General features: G+C 39.0%; 1 protein-coding gene across 1 annotated transcript; it reads right to left on the reverse strand.

Moving 5' to 3' along the window:
* Window positions 1-852: 852 nt before the first annotated feature.
* On the reverse strand, window positions 853-19562 carry c1ql3a (complement component 1, q subcomponent-like 3a). The gene is made up of 2 exons (XM_041065895.1): window positions 18933-19562; window positions 853-1032 (listed from the first exon to the last, which is right to left on the reverse strand). Exons 1-2 carry the CDS (start codon window positions 19521-19523, stop codon window positions 853-855), a joined length of 771 nt encoding a protein of 256 aa, XP_040921829.1. The 5' UTR covers window positions 19524-19562.
* Between the last annotated feature and the right edge of the window lie 2037 nt (window positions 19563-21599).

Raw genomic sequence — 21599 nt, forward strand, 5'->3', positions numbered from 1 at the left:
GTTGAAATCAGAATGTGAGAAAATAAACAGAATGTGTAAAATGGGAACAGGCTAAAGTATTTAAATGTAAAATGTTGTTTGATTACATTTCATTAAAATGAATAATTTTATTAATGATTCTACTCTATAAAAGAACTAATTGTGTTTATAATAGGAATATAATCTGCTGCAAGTGTGCAAGTGTAATGCACTTCAGGTGTTACCAGCTCTTCCATGCTATCTTCACAGTATATCAACAAAGAAAAACACACACACTGACTCAAGGCTTTATTAATTATCACCATGAATATAGTTTATTATAAGTATTGCACAAAATCATCCCACAGTCAATTACTAATTGACTTGACAGTTTTTAGGACTACATGTTAGCTGATGCTTTTCTGCTTGATTTCCCCCTTTCCACTTCCTTTTAAGTTTTCCCTTCTTGACTTAAATGTTGTTTGTTGGCAGACAGCGTATTGCCCAGTCAGATTTAAGAGTGAGGGGTCTCTGCCTACACACCACAAATACAAACACAAACTCCTCCCTCTTCCCTTCACTACCATCACTCTGTCACAACACAAAGATATCAGCTTTAAGTTCATGTGTAATATAATGGCAGAAAGAGAGGACATGGTTTGATCCCACACTAACAATTCAGCCATTTCATTCATGTTATTGTCCAAAGTCAGATTCTCTGAGGACAGCAATGATGGCATAATATAGAAAATAAAATAATGCACAAGTTATGAAGGTTGATTTATATTGGTTTCTCCACATATTTAAAAGTTTAGGTCTGAGCATCTTATTGGTATAGGGAAGATCTGTAGAAGGAGAAGCCTATAATAGCTGAGGGCGTGAATGTGCTGTTGTCTAGTCAGCATAGATGATAAATCCAGAGAAGGTGCTGTACTTGTTGTTGTTGCCTCCATGAGCTTTGCCTCCATCTAGTTTAATGTAGACCTCGTCTCCTGGCTCCAGATGCAGCACAGCACTGTTACTGGCATAGTCATAGTTCTGGTCTGCATCCTGGGCAATGGCACTGGCCCGCACCTGCAGGAAAGCACACACAAGCACACACAAGACTGTCCATTTACAAATATGAAAATAAACAGTTCTTCTATCTAGCAAGTATTAATACTTTGACTAAGTTTAGGATTAGGTTTGAACAGCTAGGAGGTGTAATTGATAAGTTTGTGACCTAAAATAGAAGCAGATGAAAGTGAAAACAATTTGGTGGGCATTAGTGTTTGGTGTACTTTATTAGTACAACAAAACCATTTCAACCCAGAGTTGAGACCAGAAGGAAGCAGAGCTATAGTCCTACACGCTTCTTTGTGCTTCCACTAGAACAGTCACCCACCCAAAGCCCAAAGACATCCCATCTAAATTAACTAAATCAAACTAAACGCTGAAAGAATGAAAATTAAGACCACCGTAGCAAAAGTGAAACTGAGGCCGAGGAGGTGGTGGAGTTGTAGCCATTTTTTACTCAAGTCAAAACTAAACCCATACTTACTTAAACTAATTCAAAAACCTTGTTCTTAGTCTTTCATACCCAAATTGGAAAACACTACAACCAATTCTAAGCAAGCCAGTAAGCAATCTTAATATTCCTTTGAATGTCCATAATGATGCGTTTATCATTTATCTCTTCTCTCAGAGAGTAAATAAACCCTCTCACTGTTTTAACCACACTTTCAACCTTGTTGTGGCATATGGCATTGAAATTGAACATTTAACAGTCTTCCATAAGAACCCTTTTATCATCATCATTAAATTACTTTTTTTTTTTTTACCTATTACAGGACTATGGCATTAGGCAAGATGTCTCTCTGATAGTGCTGAGGCTAAATTCCTCAATAAAACAGAGGACTCCTATGCTAACTTTAGTCTCCAAACTGATTATCTTGTTGACAGTGCTGCAGGCTCAATGTGAATGATACTTGACTCTACTGCCCCTGATGATAAAACAAAAATGGTTTGGTCCATGGTTTAACTGTAAAACCTGCATATTAAATAAAAAGTGCAAAAATATGAGAGGATATTGAGTCCTGCTTAGCCTGGAAAGCTAGTCTTAAACATTTCAAAAGGCCCTCCACGAGAGGTGATTGATAACTTCCAAGGTAGAAGGAGTCAACTGTAGAAAAACTAGTACATTTAATTTTCAACATCAGTCCCCTCTACATTTACACAGTCCAGACGTTGTGGATTATATGGATGCCTGTTTTATAGAAATCCAAGGCTTGGACTTCCAAAAAGGGATAATGTTATCGTCACTGTCAAAATGGAGACCACTGAGCTCCTGCTTCATCTTGGGGAAGAGGGTGTCAAATCAGGTAAAGACTGACTTTCATTCTCAGACAGTGGTAATTTGCAATTTTCAATTACCCGAAACAGAAATACCACAAAAGTGATTAACTTTAAACTTTCTGCATAATCACTTAAAGAGTTGAACTGTGCATGCATGCAATATATGATCTCCTTCTATCTTAGGCCACAAATTTATCACCCCACATATTTTAACTGATTTTAAAATACTGCCAGAGCAGCCAATTGCTCTTTATCAAAGGAGAAAAATAAAAACAAATATCCCAGGATTGTTTTAAGCACTGTAGTCAGGCTGACAGAAAGCTTTTTCGATTCATGTACCCGATCCCAATTAGGCCACTTAGATGGCCTAATTAGGTCACCCTTAGATGGCAATTCTTTTTAATGGATATGATCAGCTTGTCTATATTAACAGGCTGTGTACCATAGTCCTTTAAAGTAGCTACATATTCTTAACATGTAGCTAACATATTCTTAAAAAGCTAGGTGTTTTACTCATCTATAGACCTATATCTAACCTTCTATGATACACTCTAGAGTGCAAAATGTTAGATCTCAGTGCTGCATTTGATACCATTTACCACCTCATACTATTACAGAGACTGTAACATTTATTGGACATGAAAGGAACCGCAATATGCTGGTTTAAGTCCTTACACTTGTTAAGTTAGGTACTTTTTTTCTTCTAACATCTTGAGGAATGTTGATTTTCTGTAATAAAAATAATAATATAATAATATAATAATATAATGATAAAGAGCATGGTCTGGACCTGCTCTACATGAAAGGAGATAACTTCTGCTATGATTTGGCACTATATAAATAAACCTGACTTAAAAAATAAAATAAAATAAAATAAAAGTTGAAGAATGCTACAGCTTGTAATGTGCTGTAATGTAAAAACTGCCCCTAGGTGTGGTCTTCATCAGTGAAAACAGCATGAGTTTAGGTCCTCGGTTTAACAGGTTTGTCCTCTCCACAGGTAGTCAACCATGACAGCAATGAAGCCTCGTGCTGTGTTCCAAAAGTCATTCATTGTGCTGGATATGGTCTCCTGCCTATCTGACTGCTGCACTGGATACTGCCTTTTTCAAAAGAAATAGACACAGTGCTCAGGAATCAGGTGGCATTTTCCTGGACAAAAGTTAGCTCACTAACCCCACCTGCAGCACAACAACGCAACCACGAAGCTAGGAAAAGCTATTCATCTGAACACTTAATTTAGTTCTACAACACAAAACACATCAACACCTGTGGAATTAGTTACGTATCTTAGGAAACATTTAACAACAGACACGGATGTTTTTAGCACTATACAAAAAAACAGTAAAAGAAAATAAGGTACCAGACACAGCGTTTAGGAATTCCTGCTCCAATTGGCATTTCCATGCAAAAGAGAGCTCACTAACTTTATTGATGGGATTAATGCAATATTTTGTAATGCATATTATATGCACTGGTAATTTACTGCTCTTACAAGGTTATTAACTGTAACTTGGCCAATATTATGGGTAGGATTATACTTTCTATTCACTTTGTGAACACACCACTGGTTAAACAAGTAATGATGTAATTACCCATCTATCAGGTATATCTGTATTATAGGAATAAAATGATACTATATAAGGGTTGAAAGCTGTTGTGAAAACCACTATAATAGCACTGTCTTAGATTAGCTACACCCATTGAGTAATCAGACTAAAATCTGATTAATTTATCCATGTAAGTTATCCTACAAGTTATACTGTTCATTGATAAGTGTAATTTATTTGTCCTAATTTTGTACCTAGAAATTTCATCTTGCATCATTAACTCAACAGGCTACAGGTTACTGATGAATTTCATGCTTAGCTAATGCTCTGCTTTCTGCTACTGCAATATGATGATGACTGGAATTCATAATTTATCATAATACCTTATGCACAAAAAATAATATTTGTTAAATATACCATTTAAGAAACAACATACTATTAATGAGCCAGCAGCAACTCAGACTGATATGATAAAACCTGTCATCATCAATCTGTATTTATAAGGTTTGCTTAATGAAAAACTTCACTTCTGTAAAATGAAGCATTTCTTTAGCCGTGACAACTAGAAGTTAAATCTATACTACTAATTTGCTATAACAAAAACATTTTTGAAAGAAATAATGCTGCCCAGATTAGGTTTTCTACCAACTTAACATTAACATTTAACCACCATCCTTTTCTGATCTTAATCAAAGGTCTCAAAGGTATAAACATCACTGAGTCAGTCTGGGATCACATGAGAAACACAAGCAAATGAGCTGTGGCAAGTTCTCCAAGATGCTTGGAGCAATATACATGCCAAGTATCTTGAAAAACGGTGCACTAGTGTACATAGGAGAATTGCTGCTGTTTTAGAGGTAAAGGGGGTTCACACCAATATTGTCAGGTCATCATCTGCCGCTTATCTGGGTTGAGGCCCAGGTCATGGGGGCGACTGCCGCCCAGTCCGCAATGCACCGAAGTCCTATGGCACCTCCACGGGTGGTGAGCCCATGGGAGGTGGTGCCGCCTGGAGTGGGGTTCAAACCCACAACCCTGCGAGATTGAGTCTCATGCTCTACCAACTGAGCTAACCAGGCAGCCACACCAATATTTTTGTTTTTAGTTTTTAGTTTTGTTCTGTTTTGTTTTGTTTTTTTGTACTGCACTTTGTATGAAGTTAATTGACTGGATTATTCTTGGCATTATTTTTGAAAGCATCTGCACTTTTAGTACCTAAAAACCTTTTCACAGTACTATATATATAGACTTCCTACATTATAAAAACACATTTTACAAGTTTACCTGTGATCAGTTACAGATATCAGTTACCTAATTCATGGTCGCTTGAAATTCAATTCAATTCAATTCAGTTTTATTTATACAGTGCCTTCCAAAATCAAAATTGTCTCAAAGTGTTTTACAGAGACCCAGAGCCTGACCCCAGAGCAAGCGCTTAAGGAGACAGTGGCAAGGAAAAACTCCCGTTTAACAGGAAGAAACCTTGAGGAGAACCTGCCGTATAAAGCATGATACAAACAGGGTTGGCAGTGGACAATGTTAGAGGGCCAGCATTCAGAAATACCAGCAAGATCCAGCTAAATTGTATCTCACTAGTATTTATAAAATTGGTTTTTAGATAGACAAAGTGTTAGTCCTGTAGTTAACTAGCACCAGCTCTGCTGATCATGCTGTATGTTCATCTTGTGAAATTACTGAATGAACTGATGACAATAGAATGCAAAGGAATGGTGTCTTATTCAAAATTTCACATAAATTACAGAACACTGGCACATTAAATTATGTTGGGCTACAAGTGATCTCATACATCATCTCAAAACACACCAGCAATTGTACTGTTCACCCATGTCTAGTCAGCAAATAGCAAATCAGATTATTGTGACAGAAAACACCTGAATCCACAATGGCTGTGTGCTAAAATTTAGGCGCTAGGGGTCTTCCATCAGCAGGGTTGTGAACTACATGGTAAATGGAGTACATTTATGTAATAAAATAACTTCTAGTCTTATTGACTACTCAAATAACATTCACCCATTCACCAGACCTTCATACAGCACTTTTTTCTATGCATACAGCACTTTAATGGTTCAGTATCTTGCCCAAGGACACTCAGACAAGCAGACTGGAGGATCCAAGGATCGAACCACTGACCTAATTAGTGGATGACCCGCACTACCCCTTGGAACCACAGCCACCCTCAGCTCTATCCACGGCAACAGGCAGTTAGGCTTGGCATACATTAGAAGATTTTCAAATCTTAACTGATTTTAAAATTGTGGAAAACCACAGACATAGCAACAGATTCTAATTGTAAGAACACACACACTAGATAATTCAATCAAGACACAAGACCACGCACTTGGCATTTATACTACTGCTATACTTCAGAGTGGCAATTCCAGGGACTCAGGATCTCACAGAAACGTGTAATCAAATGTGACTTCAGAGCAAAACAAAGATGGAAGCATCACTGTCAGATTGGTTGCACATATGTGTGTTATATTTTGCACTGAAAAACAAATATGAGGAAAAAAAACTATGGATGTGTTATGGCTGCAAAGATGGAATCAGCATGGCTTTTACATTTTGCAGTGTGAGTTGGAGGTGGGTTGGCAAAAAGGTTTTATTGTTAGTCTCAAACAGGACTAGTGAACGCTAATCCTAAAAGCTTCAGGGTCAGCTTGTTCTCATTGGCTATTGCAGGTTTCTGATCAATATTCCAGTGTTGTTCCTTTCACAATACAGGATTTCATATGGCAAACATGGTTTATATTTACAAAAGTTACTGACTCTGATAAAGCTGGTAACATTAAAATTATGTCTGTAAATTGCCACGATTGTTTGGAGGAGCTAATTGGACCTAAAGTATGCCCAATTATCCTCTAGTCTGGGGTCAGCATTAGTGAGTCACCCAACATGAATGTGTTCCACTAACATTTCAACCTACATAATTTTTACACACTGCAGAAAGTACAATCCGGTGGCTGCTGATATGTATGCTTATCTCTAACCCATTGTTTCTCAAACTGTGGTACGGGCTCCCTCTAGTGGTATGCGGTGAAATCTTGTTTTGTATTTTGTAAAATTAATTATTAATTGATTAAAATGTAAAAATACTACTACAAATAAAATATCTGAACCATGAGACTAGCCTTTCATAAATGCTTTCACAGGTCACACTAGTGCTGTGCGATATGGGAAAAAAATTATATCCCGATATAGGTCATTTTACATCCCGATAATGATATATATCCCGAATTTCTTCTTAAAATTATATATATCCACACAAGAATGCAAATTTATCTTATTTAAAATGTAATATATTAAATGAACAAATACCATTCAGAAATATCTGATGGTGTAATCAGTTTTCAAGTAATAGAATAGAATAGATCTTTATTGTCATTGTCACAGGTACAACGAAATTTAAAGTGCTCTCCAGTCAGTGCATTAAGAAAAATATTAAAAAGAATAAATAAATAAAACATATAGAACATATAGTAACACTAGCAGCATACACAACAGACATACACACGCAGTCATACGCACCAAATCATTTCCTAAAAACAGAGTATTGCATATTATTTTTTTGCAGTATTGAGGGTTGTTATTGCGGTTGGATAAAAACTGTGTTTGAGTCTGTTTGTCCTTGCATTTATTGACCTGTACCTTCTGCCTGAAGGCAATAGTTCAAACAGGGAGTGACCGGGATGGTGGGTGTCCTTTATAATGTTCTGTGCTTTTTTCAAACAGCGAGAGCTGTGTAGTTCTTCCAGTGTGGGGAGAGGGCAGCCGACTATCTTTTGGGCAGTGTTGATGACCCTCTGGAGTGCTTTCCTCTGAGCCGCTGTGCAGCTGGTGTACCATACACACATGCAGTATGTTAGTATGCTCTCAATGGAGGCACGATAAAAGGACACCAGCAGTCTTTGTGTGATGTTATTCCTCCTGAGTATCCTCAGGAAGTACAGTCTCTGCTGGGCCTTTTTCAGCAGCTCAGAGGTGTTCACGCTCCAGGATAGACTCTCCTCTATGTGGACACCCAGGAAGCGGAAGTCTGCCACCCTCTCCACACAGTCCCCATTGATGGTTAAAGGTGTGATCTCCGTTTTCTTTCTCCTGAAGTCTATGATGAGCTCTTTGGTTTTTGAGGTGTTTAGGAGCAGGTTGTTTGCCCTGCTCCATGTTGACAGTCGCTCCACCTCATCTCTGTAGGCAGACTCCCCCCTACCCCCGGAGATGAGTCCCACCAATGTAGTGTCATCTGCAAATTTCACCATTTTGTTGCTGTGATGAACAGGGGAGCAGTCGTGTGTGTAGAGGGAGTAGAGCAAGGGACTCAGCACACAGCCCTGGGGAGAGCCAGTACTGAGGCTTAGGGCTGTGGATGTGTGGTGGCCCACTCTGACCCTCTGTCTGCGGTCAGAGAGGAAGCTGTCTATCCACATGCAGATTGAGTGTGGAAGCCCCAGGTCCCCTAGTTTGACCACTAGCTTGTGAGGGAGGATGGTGTTGAATGCAGAGCTGTAATCTACAAAGAGCATCCGCACATAGCTCCCTTGCTGCTCCAGGTGTGATAGTGCAGTGTGGAGTGCTGTGGCTATGGCGTCCTCTGTGGACCGGTTTGCTCTGTAGGCGAACTGGTGGGGGTCAAGGCTGTGGGGTAGGGCTGCTGTGATGTGACTACGGACCAGTTTTTCAAAGCACTTCATCACCACTGGAGTGAGTGCCACTGGTCGGTAGTCGTTGAGGCTAGAAATGTGGTGCTTCTTGGGCAGGGGGACTATAGTTGAGGATTTCAGGCAGGGTGGGACAGTGGATTGTGCCAGGGACTGGTTGAAGATCTTTGTGAGGATTCCAGCCAGCTGATCTGCACAGTCCTTCAGCACGCGTCCCGGGATGCCATCGGGACCAGCTGCCTTTCTCGGGTTGACGGCCCGACTTTGCAATAAAGTGCAAAGAAATAAAGTACAGTAACAGACCCACTCAGATACAGTATTCAGTTTTCAAGTAGTGCAATAAAGTGCAAAGAAATAAAAAAGCCCTTTTTTTCAACAGTGTATACTGGGACCATGTCGACACATATGAATTTATATATAGCATCTGTAATTTCAATGTGTCTGCGGGAATCCTTGTCATACGCAGTACCTTTAAACATCAACACTTTGATGCTTGTTTGTGTGCTTTTCTTTTCGTCAGTTTTAGGTTTCGTGCTTTGCTGCATTTTTTGACTCTCCGTGTACTGTTCAGCATGCCTTGTCTTCAAATGATAGAAGAGATTAGTAGTGTTCGAGTCGCGAGTAGCGACCTCTTGGTGGCATATTTTACATATCACCTTGTTTTGGTCGATGTCTGTCTTTTTATATCCAAACCAAAACCAAACAGCGGAGTTCCTTTTCCCTCGTTTGGGGACGAATTCCTCCTCTGTTGGTTCGACGTTTGTTGTGCACTCCATCCCTACGACCATGCTACCACTAGCAGAATCCATAACTAGCTCTCATGCAAATGGAAAACAGTGAGCAGTCAGCCCGCATGGTCAACAGTCAGCCGTAAAGGAGTTTGTGTCGTAAAATGCTGCCGAAAGCGGCAACGCAGCTGCAGTTACATTATCTGAGCAATTACAGCCCATACACGTTAAAATTACGATAAAAACGATAGAGGACTGTATCGTACGATAGACATTTTTCTATCGTTTAATGATATATATCGTACTATCGTACAGCACTAGGTCACACTACTAAGCGCTACCGCCAATAGTAGCTCTGCCTGCAAACATCAACTCTTAGCTGCGATTAGCTGTCAGCTAGAGGCTAAACTTAACAGTGATGGCAAGTTGGTTAAGCTGAGATAGTAAAAATAAGTTATGAACGGTCCAAATATACTAAAGTCGTGGTTCAAAAGGGGAATGAAAAGGGTGAAATCTGTGGATCAGGAGGAGGATATTTCAAGCAGCCTGGAAGACAGTGTTAGCGTTAGCAGCTACATCAACAGCAAAACAGTACGGAAATATGACCCGAGTTATAGCAAACTTTGATTCAGCTTGAGCGGAACAGAGGAAGAGCCAATGCTACAGTGTGTGGTATGTGGTGAGGTTCTCAGCAATGAATCCATGAAACCATCACATCTCAAACGGCATCTTACAACCAAACACACTGTGCTGAAAGACAAATCAGTGGATTTTTTCTATGTAAATGGGATGAACTGCAGCAGTCCAAATGCACGATTCAGTCCTGTGTTACACCTGTGATTAAAGCTCAGGAGGCTTTGTATCGTGCTAGCCTCCGCATAGCAAAAGCCGGTAAGCCGCACACAATTGATAAACAGCTGTGTCTACCATTAGCCAAAGAGATGGTACACATTATGTGTGGCGAGAAGGTCGCCAAACTATTAAATTTGGTGCCACTTTCAAATGACACAGTGTCACAGAGAACAGGGGCGGGCTGGGGAAATTCAGCCCGGGAGCTTGGTTTGAAGAGGCCTTTTATCCGATCGCACGACGGTCGCAAGTGGAACTCTGATTCTGCATGAAAAGAACATCAGTAATAACAAAAATTAGCAATAACTCATTGATTATTGCCAACCCACTCCTGCACACTGCACCTGTCACTGTTTTTTGGTTCCTCCTCCACTTTCCTCCTTCTCCTCCTCCTATATTTATGTACAAACAGAGCGGGAATGCAGAACATATAGCCTATATATTCAAATATGATCTTTTTAACTTTGAATACAGACTCTCTCCTGAAATATGTTTTCTTTTACAATAAAAAAAATGTGTGTTTCTTTTGGTCAGCTACTATGGATTTTATTTTTAATTGATAAAGCAGATTAATGATTTATGCATTCATGGTGTATCATTGCTGATAGGCTACCCTTAATGTTCTGTGTGTCCTAAACACATCAAGTCTGGGATGATAGGAACATGTAGGCAGTGCTTGCTAACCTGCTGTGGTCATGCTGATCAGTTCTGCCACGGAAAAGCTCCGTCAATTTAGCACATTTGGCTGCATTCTGCGCTAGCTGGTTTTCTTTTTAGCCTTGATTTTTTTCATCTCCACCCATTTCTTTTTCTGGCTTCTTTCTTTTCACCATATTTCTGGCCTCTTTCTTAATTTACCCCGCTCGTCCTTCTTCTTTTGACAGTTTGATGACTGACTGAGCGGCTGAGCCAATCACATTTCAGATAAGATAAGATAAGACAGACTATATTCATCCCACAACGGGGAAAATCAATTGTTACAGCAGCATATAGAAAAAGGTAGAAAACGGCAGTAACAGAAAATATAAAAATAACAATATACAATCCAAAAACACAAAGGAGAAAAAACAAAGGCAAAAAGTACTCAGGTTATAAATATTATATACTATATATTTACGAACAAGGATCAGCTCAAGTTAGGAGGGGCCGCTCGTATCCGCCCTTGATATGTAAAATATTAGTTTGACCCAGTCCAGCGGTGCGGAATCATCCCGGTCTAACGTTAAGTTCCACTCTGTGCCACCTGCGACTGCGAGGACAGGCTGCTGCGTTACACTGATGCTGCATTTTAAGGGGTAAAAAAACGTTCCGACCACCGGCCAGGAACAGACCGGCTGTTCAGGAAACCTCCCGAACCTCCCGATGGCCAGCCCACCCCTGGCGGAGAATAGGAGCCATGGCAGATGATGTTAGAAAGACACTGAACGCATTAAAAATAGTCGCAATTATTCCATCCAATTGGATGAGACTACTGATGTTGCAGGTGTACAGAGGCAGGCACACTGCCATCTCCAGAGAACCTTGCTGTTGCTTTGCTTCTTTCCATTGTATTGTTGTTGAACTAAGAATTATTCTTGTTGCGCTCATTTTTGCCCTGCTAACCTGCTAATCTTACGCTTTGCTTTAATTTCCCCCATATGTTTGTTGCGGTCAGCTTGCTTTTTGTTTTTTTTTTATGTTCCATGCTGGCTGACTCACTACCACCCCCTACTACGCTTTTCTTTGGGAATCCTTGTTCACACCTTGCTGCTTGGGGACACACATATGACAATATCTCACATCTGAAAAGTGGTCATATTTGACCGTTTTAGAAAAAGTTCAACTTAGCAGCCAAAAGTAATGGGGCATTAGGCACATTATTTTCATTGCGTGGAAATCTAATTTTTCTTTTTTATGAGAAAGAATTTACTTTTTGTAGAAGTTTGAACACTACAAACTCTACATTGTTTCTCATGTTATTTTTTCTTATTTCAAAGACAGACACTTGAGACCAACTTCACAACTCATGTAAAAAGCTACTATATCATAGTAGCTGCGTGGAAATCAGACGGTCATAATTTGCATCACTCACATCCAAGGGTCCCTAATGTACTCCTGGATGCAGAAAGTATAACGCTATCATTCAAGTGCTGCCACATGTCGATTTCCTGGATGCATACATACCAATGTAAACTTGATTCTTCTTTATCTTCCAAAAATAGGAGCAGAAGATATTAGTGCATTCATTCTGGGCCAGCACTAATTCACAGAGCCTTATCTGTGCATTTTGTTACTCCACTGGTGTCCCTAAGGGGACTGATGTTTTCATTTGGTACCATTCTGTAAATAGCTGCAGGAATTATCAGTATCTGACTTTCACTTATGGATATCCAGCCTGCATTTAATTTCAGTTCTGTTTTTGACAGTATTTCATTCATTATAAAACTTATGGTACGCACTATATACGTGCATTCAAAGTATTAAAATTTTGATTTTACAGCAGAATAGCTCTGCACCTGCTCCTTTCCTATAATATTTTGTATATTGCATAGAATTTTCTATAATATCCATACAGAGATGGATCTATTGCAGGACAGTTTGGGCAAGATTTAGCAGATACTCATTAACCTCAACATTAACAAAATACTTAAGTTTTCAGCAAACAGAAGTACTGTAGAGATGTGGTTCATCTATAAAATGTCACTGAAACAGACACAAAAGAACCCCACTGTGGCTTGCTGTTGTGAAACTGACCTCAGTTTTTATATATTTTGTGGCTCTTGCCTGTTCAATGCGCTGAGTGGTCAGTGTTGTAACGGAGCACAGTGTGGTGTTTTTGACATCTTAGCACATATCTTGATTTATATGTACTACCTATTAATCAAAATTCCTGAATTCAGTGGTCCCAGTCTTTATCCCGTGGATCACATTGGGACACCCTTTCTTTAATTTCAGCATGTACATAATTGTTTATCTTTATTAAAATTGTCTTTTGTTGAGAATGCACCTTGAAACATTTTATCTGTATCCCAATTCTGAGCTATATCCTGGTTTCACACCAGGATATAACATCATGTTATGATGTTTGCATGGAACATGCCAACGTTCATATGTGACTCATACACAGCAGTGAGAGCAAATGAACCATGTGAGTCACAAAATAAACATCAGCCAGCATGTTAATGATATGACTGCAAGAGTCAGTCCCCAATAGAAAATCTCTCTACAGGGTCTGCCTGTAGTCTTCTTTCAACATCTAGTGTTCAGTTCAAAGTGAGTGATGGGCTTATTTAACACTGTCATACAAGCATAGTGGATGTTGCTGGTGACAGCTGGAGGTGCCCCACCCGCGGATGGCGCCCTGTAGCTAAAAATGGCCCTGGCTGTTCACCCCCACATCCCTCTCTTGTTAAAGACTGCAGGTTTGTTTGGAGTGTTTGGAACGCTTCTTTTTTCTTCTGCATTTTTAGTCTTACTGTTTCTTAGGTCTCATTGTAGGCCATGTTAGCCTTCTGGTAATATAAATATTTTTGGTATGAATATTACATAAAGCTTTTTCCATGTATCAAAAAGTATGCAATTGCTATCTATCTATCAATTTTTTTTTTTTCAGTTTTTGTAGTAGCGCAGTGATGGGAGAAGCATTCAGATCATCAAATACCACGATGTAAAATTATATGCATTAGAGAAATCTCATTTCAGTAAAAATATTACCAGCAAAATGTACTTAAATTATCAAAAGTGAAAATACTCAGAAACTCCCCAGTCAAAATAATTATTATACCATTATATTATCTTTACATATTTACTGACGCATAACATGTAAGCCATATTTCAATGTTGTAGCAGGTTAAGGTGATCATATGTCTGAATGTAAAATTAAACTCTACAAAGTAATAAGGATGGCAACTCGGAAATGTTGTGGAGCGTATGTGTAAACTAGCATGAAATGGAAATACTCAAGTAAAATGCAAGTATCTCAGAACTCAACTCAGTTGGACAATTAAAGTCCACGACTGCTGCAGTGTAACCATATAACATACAGAAATCTTTTTTATACATTTTTTCAGTTATTATTTTCAAAATTTCTGTCACAGTTTACAAGATTACTTATCATTATGATATGAATTAAGAAATTATTAAAATCCGTCTGTATCTTGAAACACAACACAGAATGTGGTTGATTCCTGATTAAGACATATAAAAAGATTTTAGAAAATTACTGAAACAAAATAATTTACATTTGATTGTTAGAATTCACTAACAGAACAACGTACTTGGTGAAATGGAGACACCTTATATCCATTAAATCAAGAAAAGTCTTTTTTTTTTATCAAATCAAGGCAATGAGCAGGAAGATCTGTATTGTTTTCCCTTCTCAACATGTTTAGAAGTCTCAGTAGCACTAGTCCTAATTGAAACATGTCTTTCAGCCATGGCAGATGATGTTAGAAAGACACTGAACGCATTAAAAATAGTCGCAATTATTCCATCCAATTGGATGAGACTACTGATGTTGCAGGTGTACAGAGGCAGGCACACTGCCATCTCCAGAGAACCTTGCTGTTGCTTTGCTTCTTTCCATTGTATTGTTGTTGAACTAAGAATTATTCTTGTTGCGCTCATTTTTGCCCTGCTAACCTGCTAATCTTACGCTTTGCTTTAATTTCCCCCATATGTTTGTTGCGGTCAGCTTGCTTTTTGTTTTTTTTTTATGTTCCATGCTGGCTGACTCACTACCACCCCCTACTACGCTTTTCTTTGGGAATCCTTGTTCACACCTTGCTGCTTGGGGACACACATATGACAATATCTCACATCTGAAAAGTGGTCATATTTGACCGTTTTAGAAAAAGTTCAACTTAGCAGCCAAAAGTAATGGGGCATTAGGCACATTATTTTCATTGCGTGGAAATCTAATTTTTCTTTTTTATGAGAAAGAATTTACTTTTTGTAGAAGTTTGAACACTACAAACTCTACATTGTTTCTCATGTTATTTTTTCTTATTTCAAAGACAGACACTTGAGACCAACTTCACAACTCATGTAAAAAGCTACTATATCATAGTAGCTGCGTGGAAATCAGACGGTCATAATTTGCATCACTCACATCCAAGGGTCCCTAATGTACTCCTGGATGCAGAAAGTATAACGCTATCATTCAAGTGCTGCCACATGTCGATTTCCTGGATGCATACATACCAATGTAAACTTGATTCTTCTTTATCTTCCAAAAATAGGAGCAGAAGATATTAGTGCATTCATTCTGGGCCAGCACTAATTCACAGAGCCTTATCTGTGCATTTTGTTACTCCACTGGTGTCCCTGAGGGGACTGATGTTTTCATTTGGTACCATTCTGTAAATAGCTGCAGGAATTATCAGTATCTGACTTTCACTTATGGATATCCAGCCTGCATTTAATTTCAGTTCTGTTTTTGACAGTATTTCATTCATTATAAAACTTATGGTACGCACTATATACGTGCATTCAAAGTATTAAAATTTTGATTTTACAGCAGAATAGCTCTGCACCTGCTCCTTTCCTATAATATTTTGTATATTGCATAGAATTTTCTATAATATCCATACAGAGATGGATCTATTGCAGGACAGTTTGGGCAAGATTTAGCAGATACTCATTAACCTCAACATTAACAAAATACTTAAGTTTTCAGCAAACAGAAGTACTGTAGAGATGTGGTTCATCTATAAAATGTCACTGAAACAGACACAAAAGAACCCCACTGTGGCTTGCTGTTGTGAAACTGACCTCAGTTTTTATATATTTTGTGGCTCTTGCCTGTTCAATGCGCTGAGTGGTCAGTGTTGTAACGGAGCACAGTGTGGTGTTTTTGACATCTTAGCACATATCTTGATTTATATGTACTACCTATTAATCAAAATTCCTGAATTCAGTGGTCCCAGTCTTTATCCCGTGGATCACATTGGGACACCCTTTCTTTAATTTCAGCATGTACATAATTGTTTATCTTTATTAAAATTGTCTTTTGTTGAGAATGCACCTTGAAACATTTTATCTGTATCCCAATTCTGAGCTATATCCTGGTTTCACACCAGGATATAACATCATGTTATGATGTTTGCATGGAACATGCCAACGTTCATATGTGACTCATACACAGCAGTGAGAGCAAATGAACCATGTGAGTCACAAAATAAACATCAGCCAGCATGTTAATGATATGACTGCAAGAGTCAGTCCCCAATAGAAAATCTCTCTACAGGGTCTGCCTGTAGTCTTCTTTCAACATCTAGTGTTCAGTTCAAAGTGAGTGATGGGCTTATTTAACACTGTCATACAAGCATAGTGGATGTTGCTGGTGACAGCTGGAGGTGCCCCACCCGCGGATGGCGCCCTGTAGCTAAAAATGGCCCTGGCTGTTCACCCCCACATCCCTCTCTTGTTAAAGACTGCAGGTTTGTTTGGAGTGTTTGGAACGCTTCTTTTTTCTGCTGCATTTTTAGTCTTACTGTTTCTTAGGTCTCATTGTAGGCCATGTTAGCCTTCTGGTAATATAAATATTTTTGGTATGAATATTACATAAAGCTTTTTCCATGTATCAAAAAGTATGCAATTGCTATCTATCAAATTTTTTTTTTTCAGTTTTTGTAGTAGCGCAGTGATGGGAGAAGCATTCAGATCATCAAATACCACGATGTAAAATTATATGCATTAGAGAAATCTCATTTCAGTAAAAATATTACCAGCAAAATGTACTTAAATTATCAAAAGTGAAAATACTCAGAAACTCCCCAGTCAAAATAATTATTATACCATTATATTATCTTTACATATTTACTGACGCATAACATGTAAGCCATATTTCAATGTTGTAGCAGGTTAAGGTGATCATATGTCTGAATGTAAAATTAAACTCTACAAAGTAATAAGGATGGCAACTCGGAAATGTTGTGGAGCATATGTGTAAACTAGCATGAAATGGAAATACTCAAGTAAAATGCAAGTATCTCAGAACTCAACTCAGTTGGACAATTAAAGTCCACGACTGCTGCAGTGTAACCATATAACATACAGAAATCTTTTTTATACATTTTTTCAGTTATTATTTTCAAAATTTCTGTCACAGTTTACAAGATTACTTATCATTATGATATGAATTAAGAAATTATTAAAATCCGTCTGTATCTTGAAACACAACACAGAATGTGGTTGATTCCTGATTAAGACATATAAAAAGATTTTAGAAAATTACTGAAACAAAATAATTTACATTTGATTGTTAGAATTCACTAACAGAACAACGTACTTGGTGAAATGGAGACACCTTATATCCATTAAATCAAGAAAAGTCTTTTTTTTTTATCAAATCAAGGCAATGAGCAGGAAGATCTGTATTGTTTTCCCTTCTCAACATGTTTAGAAGTCTCAGTAGCACTAGTCCTAATTGAAACATGTCTTTCAGCATCTGATTTGTCATGGTGTGCAGCTCTGCTGGTTTAATCCCAGAGATGTTTGCTGTGTGTTGCGGCCTGCAGCAGCATTACTGTAGCAGGCTGACAGGCAGGAGGGATGTGCTTGGTGGAGCGATGCTGCAACACTGGTTTGCCCAACGGATTAGATCTGCTGCTGACAGCCTGATCACTGTAGAGATGCACAGAGAGTAGGACACTATGATGGAACAAACATGCAACAGAGGAAACAAAAAGCAGCAAAGGGCCTCTGTGGGTCCTCGGGCTTTATTATTATTAATATTATTGTTATTATTATTATTATTATTATTTGTATTGTTATTATTATTATTATTATTATTATTATTATTATGTAGCAGTAAATGTAGTCTTGACTCATGTACTTTTGATTTACATCCCTTTTGTGAGTTTTTTGTGCTATATTTGAGAAGAAAGTATTTACTACTGCAACTTAGACTGCTGATGATTACATGTTTTACTACCCAGACAAGTGAAAATGCATTATATAATGTATTAAATGCATGAATAATGAATTACTCTGGAAGGAACAATTCTCTGAAATAAGAACTTTTAAATATGTAGACACCTCTCGCCCGTAGTCAGCTGGGATGGGCTCCAGCTCCCTGCGACCCTGACGGATCAAACGGTATAGAAAATAAATGAATGAATGAAATATGTAGACTTCTTTACTTAGGCTTACAGTTTTAATGCAGGACTTCTATGGTTATTTTTTCCATGTAGTATAGTTGGTTTGCCTAAAATATATTCACCGTGATTATTGGGTGAGAAAAAAGATTAGTATACAATTAAATATGTTGAGATCACATAGAAATTGCCACTATTATTCTAATTTAATGAAATTTGAAAAGGTACAAATCAAGCAGATCTGCTTTCCGGTTTAATTCAGCTTACAAGTCTACAGTTCAGGGTAACTGTAAACTCAGAGTAGTAAGGACAGTAGTAACTAAGTATCTTCAGATTTTGACCTCTGGCCCATAAGCCCTTCAGCCTATAGCCCATGTGCAGGGTTTGCATCCTGCCTCTGCGCATCCACCCTTCTAGGTATCCAAGTCCTTGTCTCCGCGGTCAGAGGAGCCCTGTTGTCATTGTTTTGTTAGATCGTGCTTACACATATTGACTAAACTGCTGGTAGTAATGTCCTTGGACGATTCGCTTAAAATTGGGCGTTACAGCAACATGCCTGAACTGTAACTGTAGTTAGCAGTTCAATTTATAACAAATTGTATTTTACGGATGTTGTGAAGGCTATAAGTCAATTAAACGGAGCGTTGGTTAACACAACAAAACCGCGCGTCATCTATACAGCCAACGGCAGAGACCCCATAGAAAACGTCAGACTGTGTAGTGAATATATACTCTTACGTGCACAGTTTGTGTTACCTGATTGTTTTTGCACAGATCAGCCCACATGCTAGTACCGTCCCCTCCGCGCATCAGTACATGGTAAGTGAAGAAATAAATCCCGGGGATGGAGCACGTGAACTTCCCGGTGGTCGGATCGTAGTGGTTTCCCAGATTGGTCACCACGTCGTCGAACTTGAGCACCTCGTAGCCTTCGTGTTGCTTTTTCAGGCCTGCGTAAAAGGCGATCTTCGGCACGGTGGTGTAGGTGGCCGCGCTAATTGCGCCGGCAGCTGCGCTGGATCCCGGAGGTCCTGGTAAACCAGGTCGACCCGGTTCACCTTTCTCCCCGGGTGGCCCCATTGGACCGGGCGGTCCCGGCTCACCGGGAGGTCCCCTTGGACCTGCCTTACCCGGCCGACCCGGTTCCCCTTTCGGACCTTGGATAAAAGTGGGTAAAGACTGCACGAGGCTGTTGTCTCGGACTGTGTCCGCCGTGGCTGTGCTGGACGGAGATTTGGTGCCATATGGGTCGCACACCATCCTGCAGGTACCAAGCATTTCGTAGTGCGCGGCTGTCCCTGCTGAGCTGACCAGAACCGGGATAAGAATAACTAAAACCAGAACCATAACGACCCCCAGGACACCTGCCGCCACCAGCCGCTTCCTGCCGACCAGCCGCGTCAGCGCAGGATGATCCTGTTGTCTGCTTTTGGGTGAAATTTTGCTGGATGGAGAGGTAACCCTTTAAAGAAAAAAAATGTAGCAGAGCTACACTTTGTTGGTAATGTTAATTAACTTTTTAAAGTAGAGCGCCCCTCCCCTCGGCGTCCTCGTCTCTCTCCACACTTTTCTGCTGATGCGCTGCTTATTCAAGTTTCTCTGAAAGTTCAGCCCTTACTGGTCGGTGATTTCCAAAAGCACTGGATTCAGCATCTCTGCGACGCTCTGAAATCCAGATGTGGGGTCTGACCCCTCTTTGATCCACAGGTCCCTAAATGTTTGTACAGCAGCTGAACACTTAAGGTGGATCAGGACCAGGTAGACCGTCTGCTTGATACAGAGCGCTTAGAGTCAAAAGCGCTGAGACTCAGCAGGAGCTAAGCGAGAGAGAGAGAGAGAGAGAGAGAGAGAGAGAGGGAGAGAGAGAGAGAGAGAGAGAGAGGATCCAGAGGCTCTGATATCCAATAGAAACAGGGCAGATTATCCAACCGGTGTTTAATAATATTTTTACAAATCTGAATCCGATTCCAAAACCACTTATTAAACTCTTTATCTTTCAAGGTAGTTTGGTCAGGAATTTAGGTAACTCTCAGTTAATTATTATTATTTGGTATTTTTATTTCCCTCAAAACTAAACATTCTTCTGCGCTGCGTAGGATATTTTGTCATTGCTCTGTGACATCCATTAACCATGTCTGGACTCATTTTTTCCCCATTTCTTGCGAGGGAAACGTGTTTGATCTTCACTTGGAGGTTGTGCTACAGCTGCAGAAGTAAAAGCAACGGGAAATAATATTAATTCTACTCTGTTATTCAGCAAATAACAACTAAATAAATTGCTTGTTCTGACGTGAAGGTGGAAGTATTTGTTTTATTTATTTGATTTATCAGAGGTTTTAGATGTCTGAGATGATGGCCAAAAAGGTAAAATTATCTAATATTTCACCAGATTTTTTTTCTATTTTTTTACCCAATTAATTGTCTTCCAAAATCATTTTATGATCATTCGGAGGAATCCAACCACTAGAATCAGAATTAGAATCAGAATCAGAATCAGAAACACTTTATTGCCAGGTATGTTACACATACAAGGAATTTGACATGGTGTTGTTGGTGTAAAACTGTTGGCGTAAGACTTGGACTGACAAGTCCCATAACACACCCAAGCAAAACATACTAAATAAAAAGAAAAAAGTACTAAGAGAGGACAGTCTGTACAAATAATGTGCAATGTTGCAAAGTACGTACATTAAAGATTAGTAGTGATGTAATGCAAGTAGTGTATCTAACAATGTCATATATGATAATTTAACAGTCACCAGGGGCCATGTACTTCTATTTTTGATACTTTAAATGTATTTTGCTGATAAAATTTCTAAGGATAGGTTCAGGACAGTTCAAGTCTGTCATAAAACAATAGTGTTAGGGCTACATATTTTGACCCCCATTTCCTACAATATAGTCTCATTATGGGCGAAAAGCTTCAGGGTTAGTGTTTACATTAATATCTTTTTGAGACAGAAAATAAATCCCAAACCTATCCTTTTTACTTCTTATGCAGTATTTTTATACTGTTGTACTGATACTTTTATTGATGTAAAGATTTTGAATACTTCTTCCACCACTGACTAGAGCTCACATGAGAGTCTGCAGCCCACCTGTTCGTGTGCATCTGTGCTGGTTAGTTCCTGGAGGTCTGAGTGTTATTGCACCTCAGTACACACTGGGTGAGAACCTAGGGGGAAGGCTACATAAAGCTGAGAAACTTACTGTGATAATTGTTTTGATACTACTTTGATACTACTTTTGATTCTGCTACACAACAGTAGCAGAATTAAAAAACTTGCAAATGTTAAAAGTATTTAAATCAAAATACAAAACAGTTAACACTAACAGACACTACAAGCTGTGTAATTTAACCAAAGCAGTATTACAAACTGGGCAAAATGGGCAACTGCCCAAGGTCCCAAGACCTTCAGGATC

The sequence above is a fragment of the Toxotes jaculatrix genome, chromosome 20 (assembly GCF_017976425.1).
Source record: "Toxotes jaculatrix isolate fToxJac2 chromosome 20, fToxJac2.pri, whole genome shotgun sequence".
Classification (NCBI taxonomy): domain Eukaryota; kingdom Metazoa; phylum Chordata; class Actinopteri; family Toxotidae; genus Toxotes; species Toxotes jaculatrix.

Coding starts and splice junctions, on each gene's coding strand:
- c1ql3a (XM_041065895.1), bottom strand. CDS start 19,523: ATGGTTCTGGTTTTAGTTATTCTTATCCCGGTTCTGGTCAGCTCAGCA. Junction 1,033..18,932: donor ATCTGTGCAAAAACAATCAG/GTAACACAAACT, acceptor GCTTTCCTGCAG/GTGCGGGCCAGTGCCATTGC.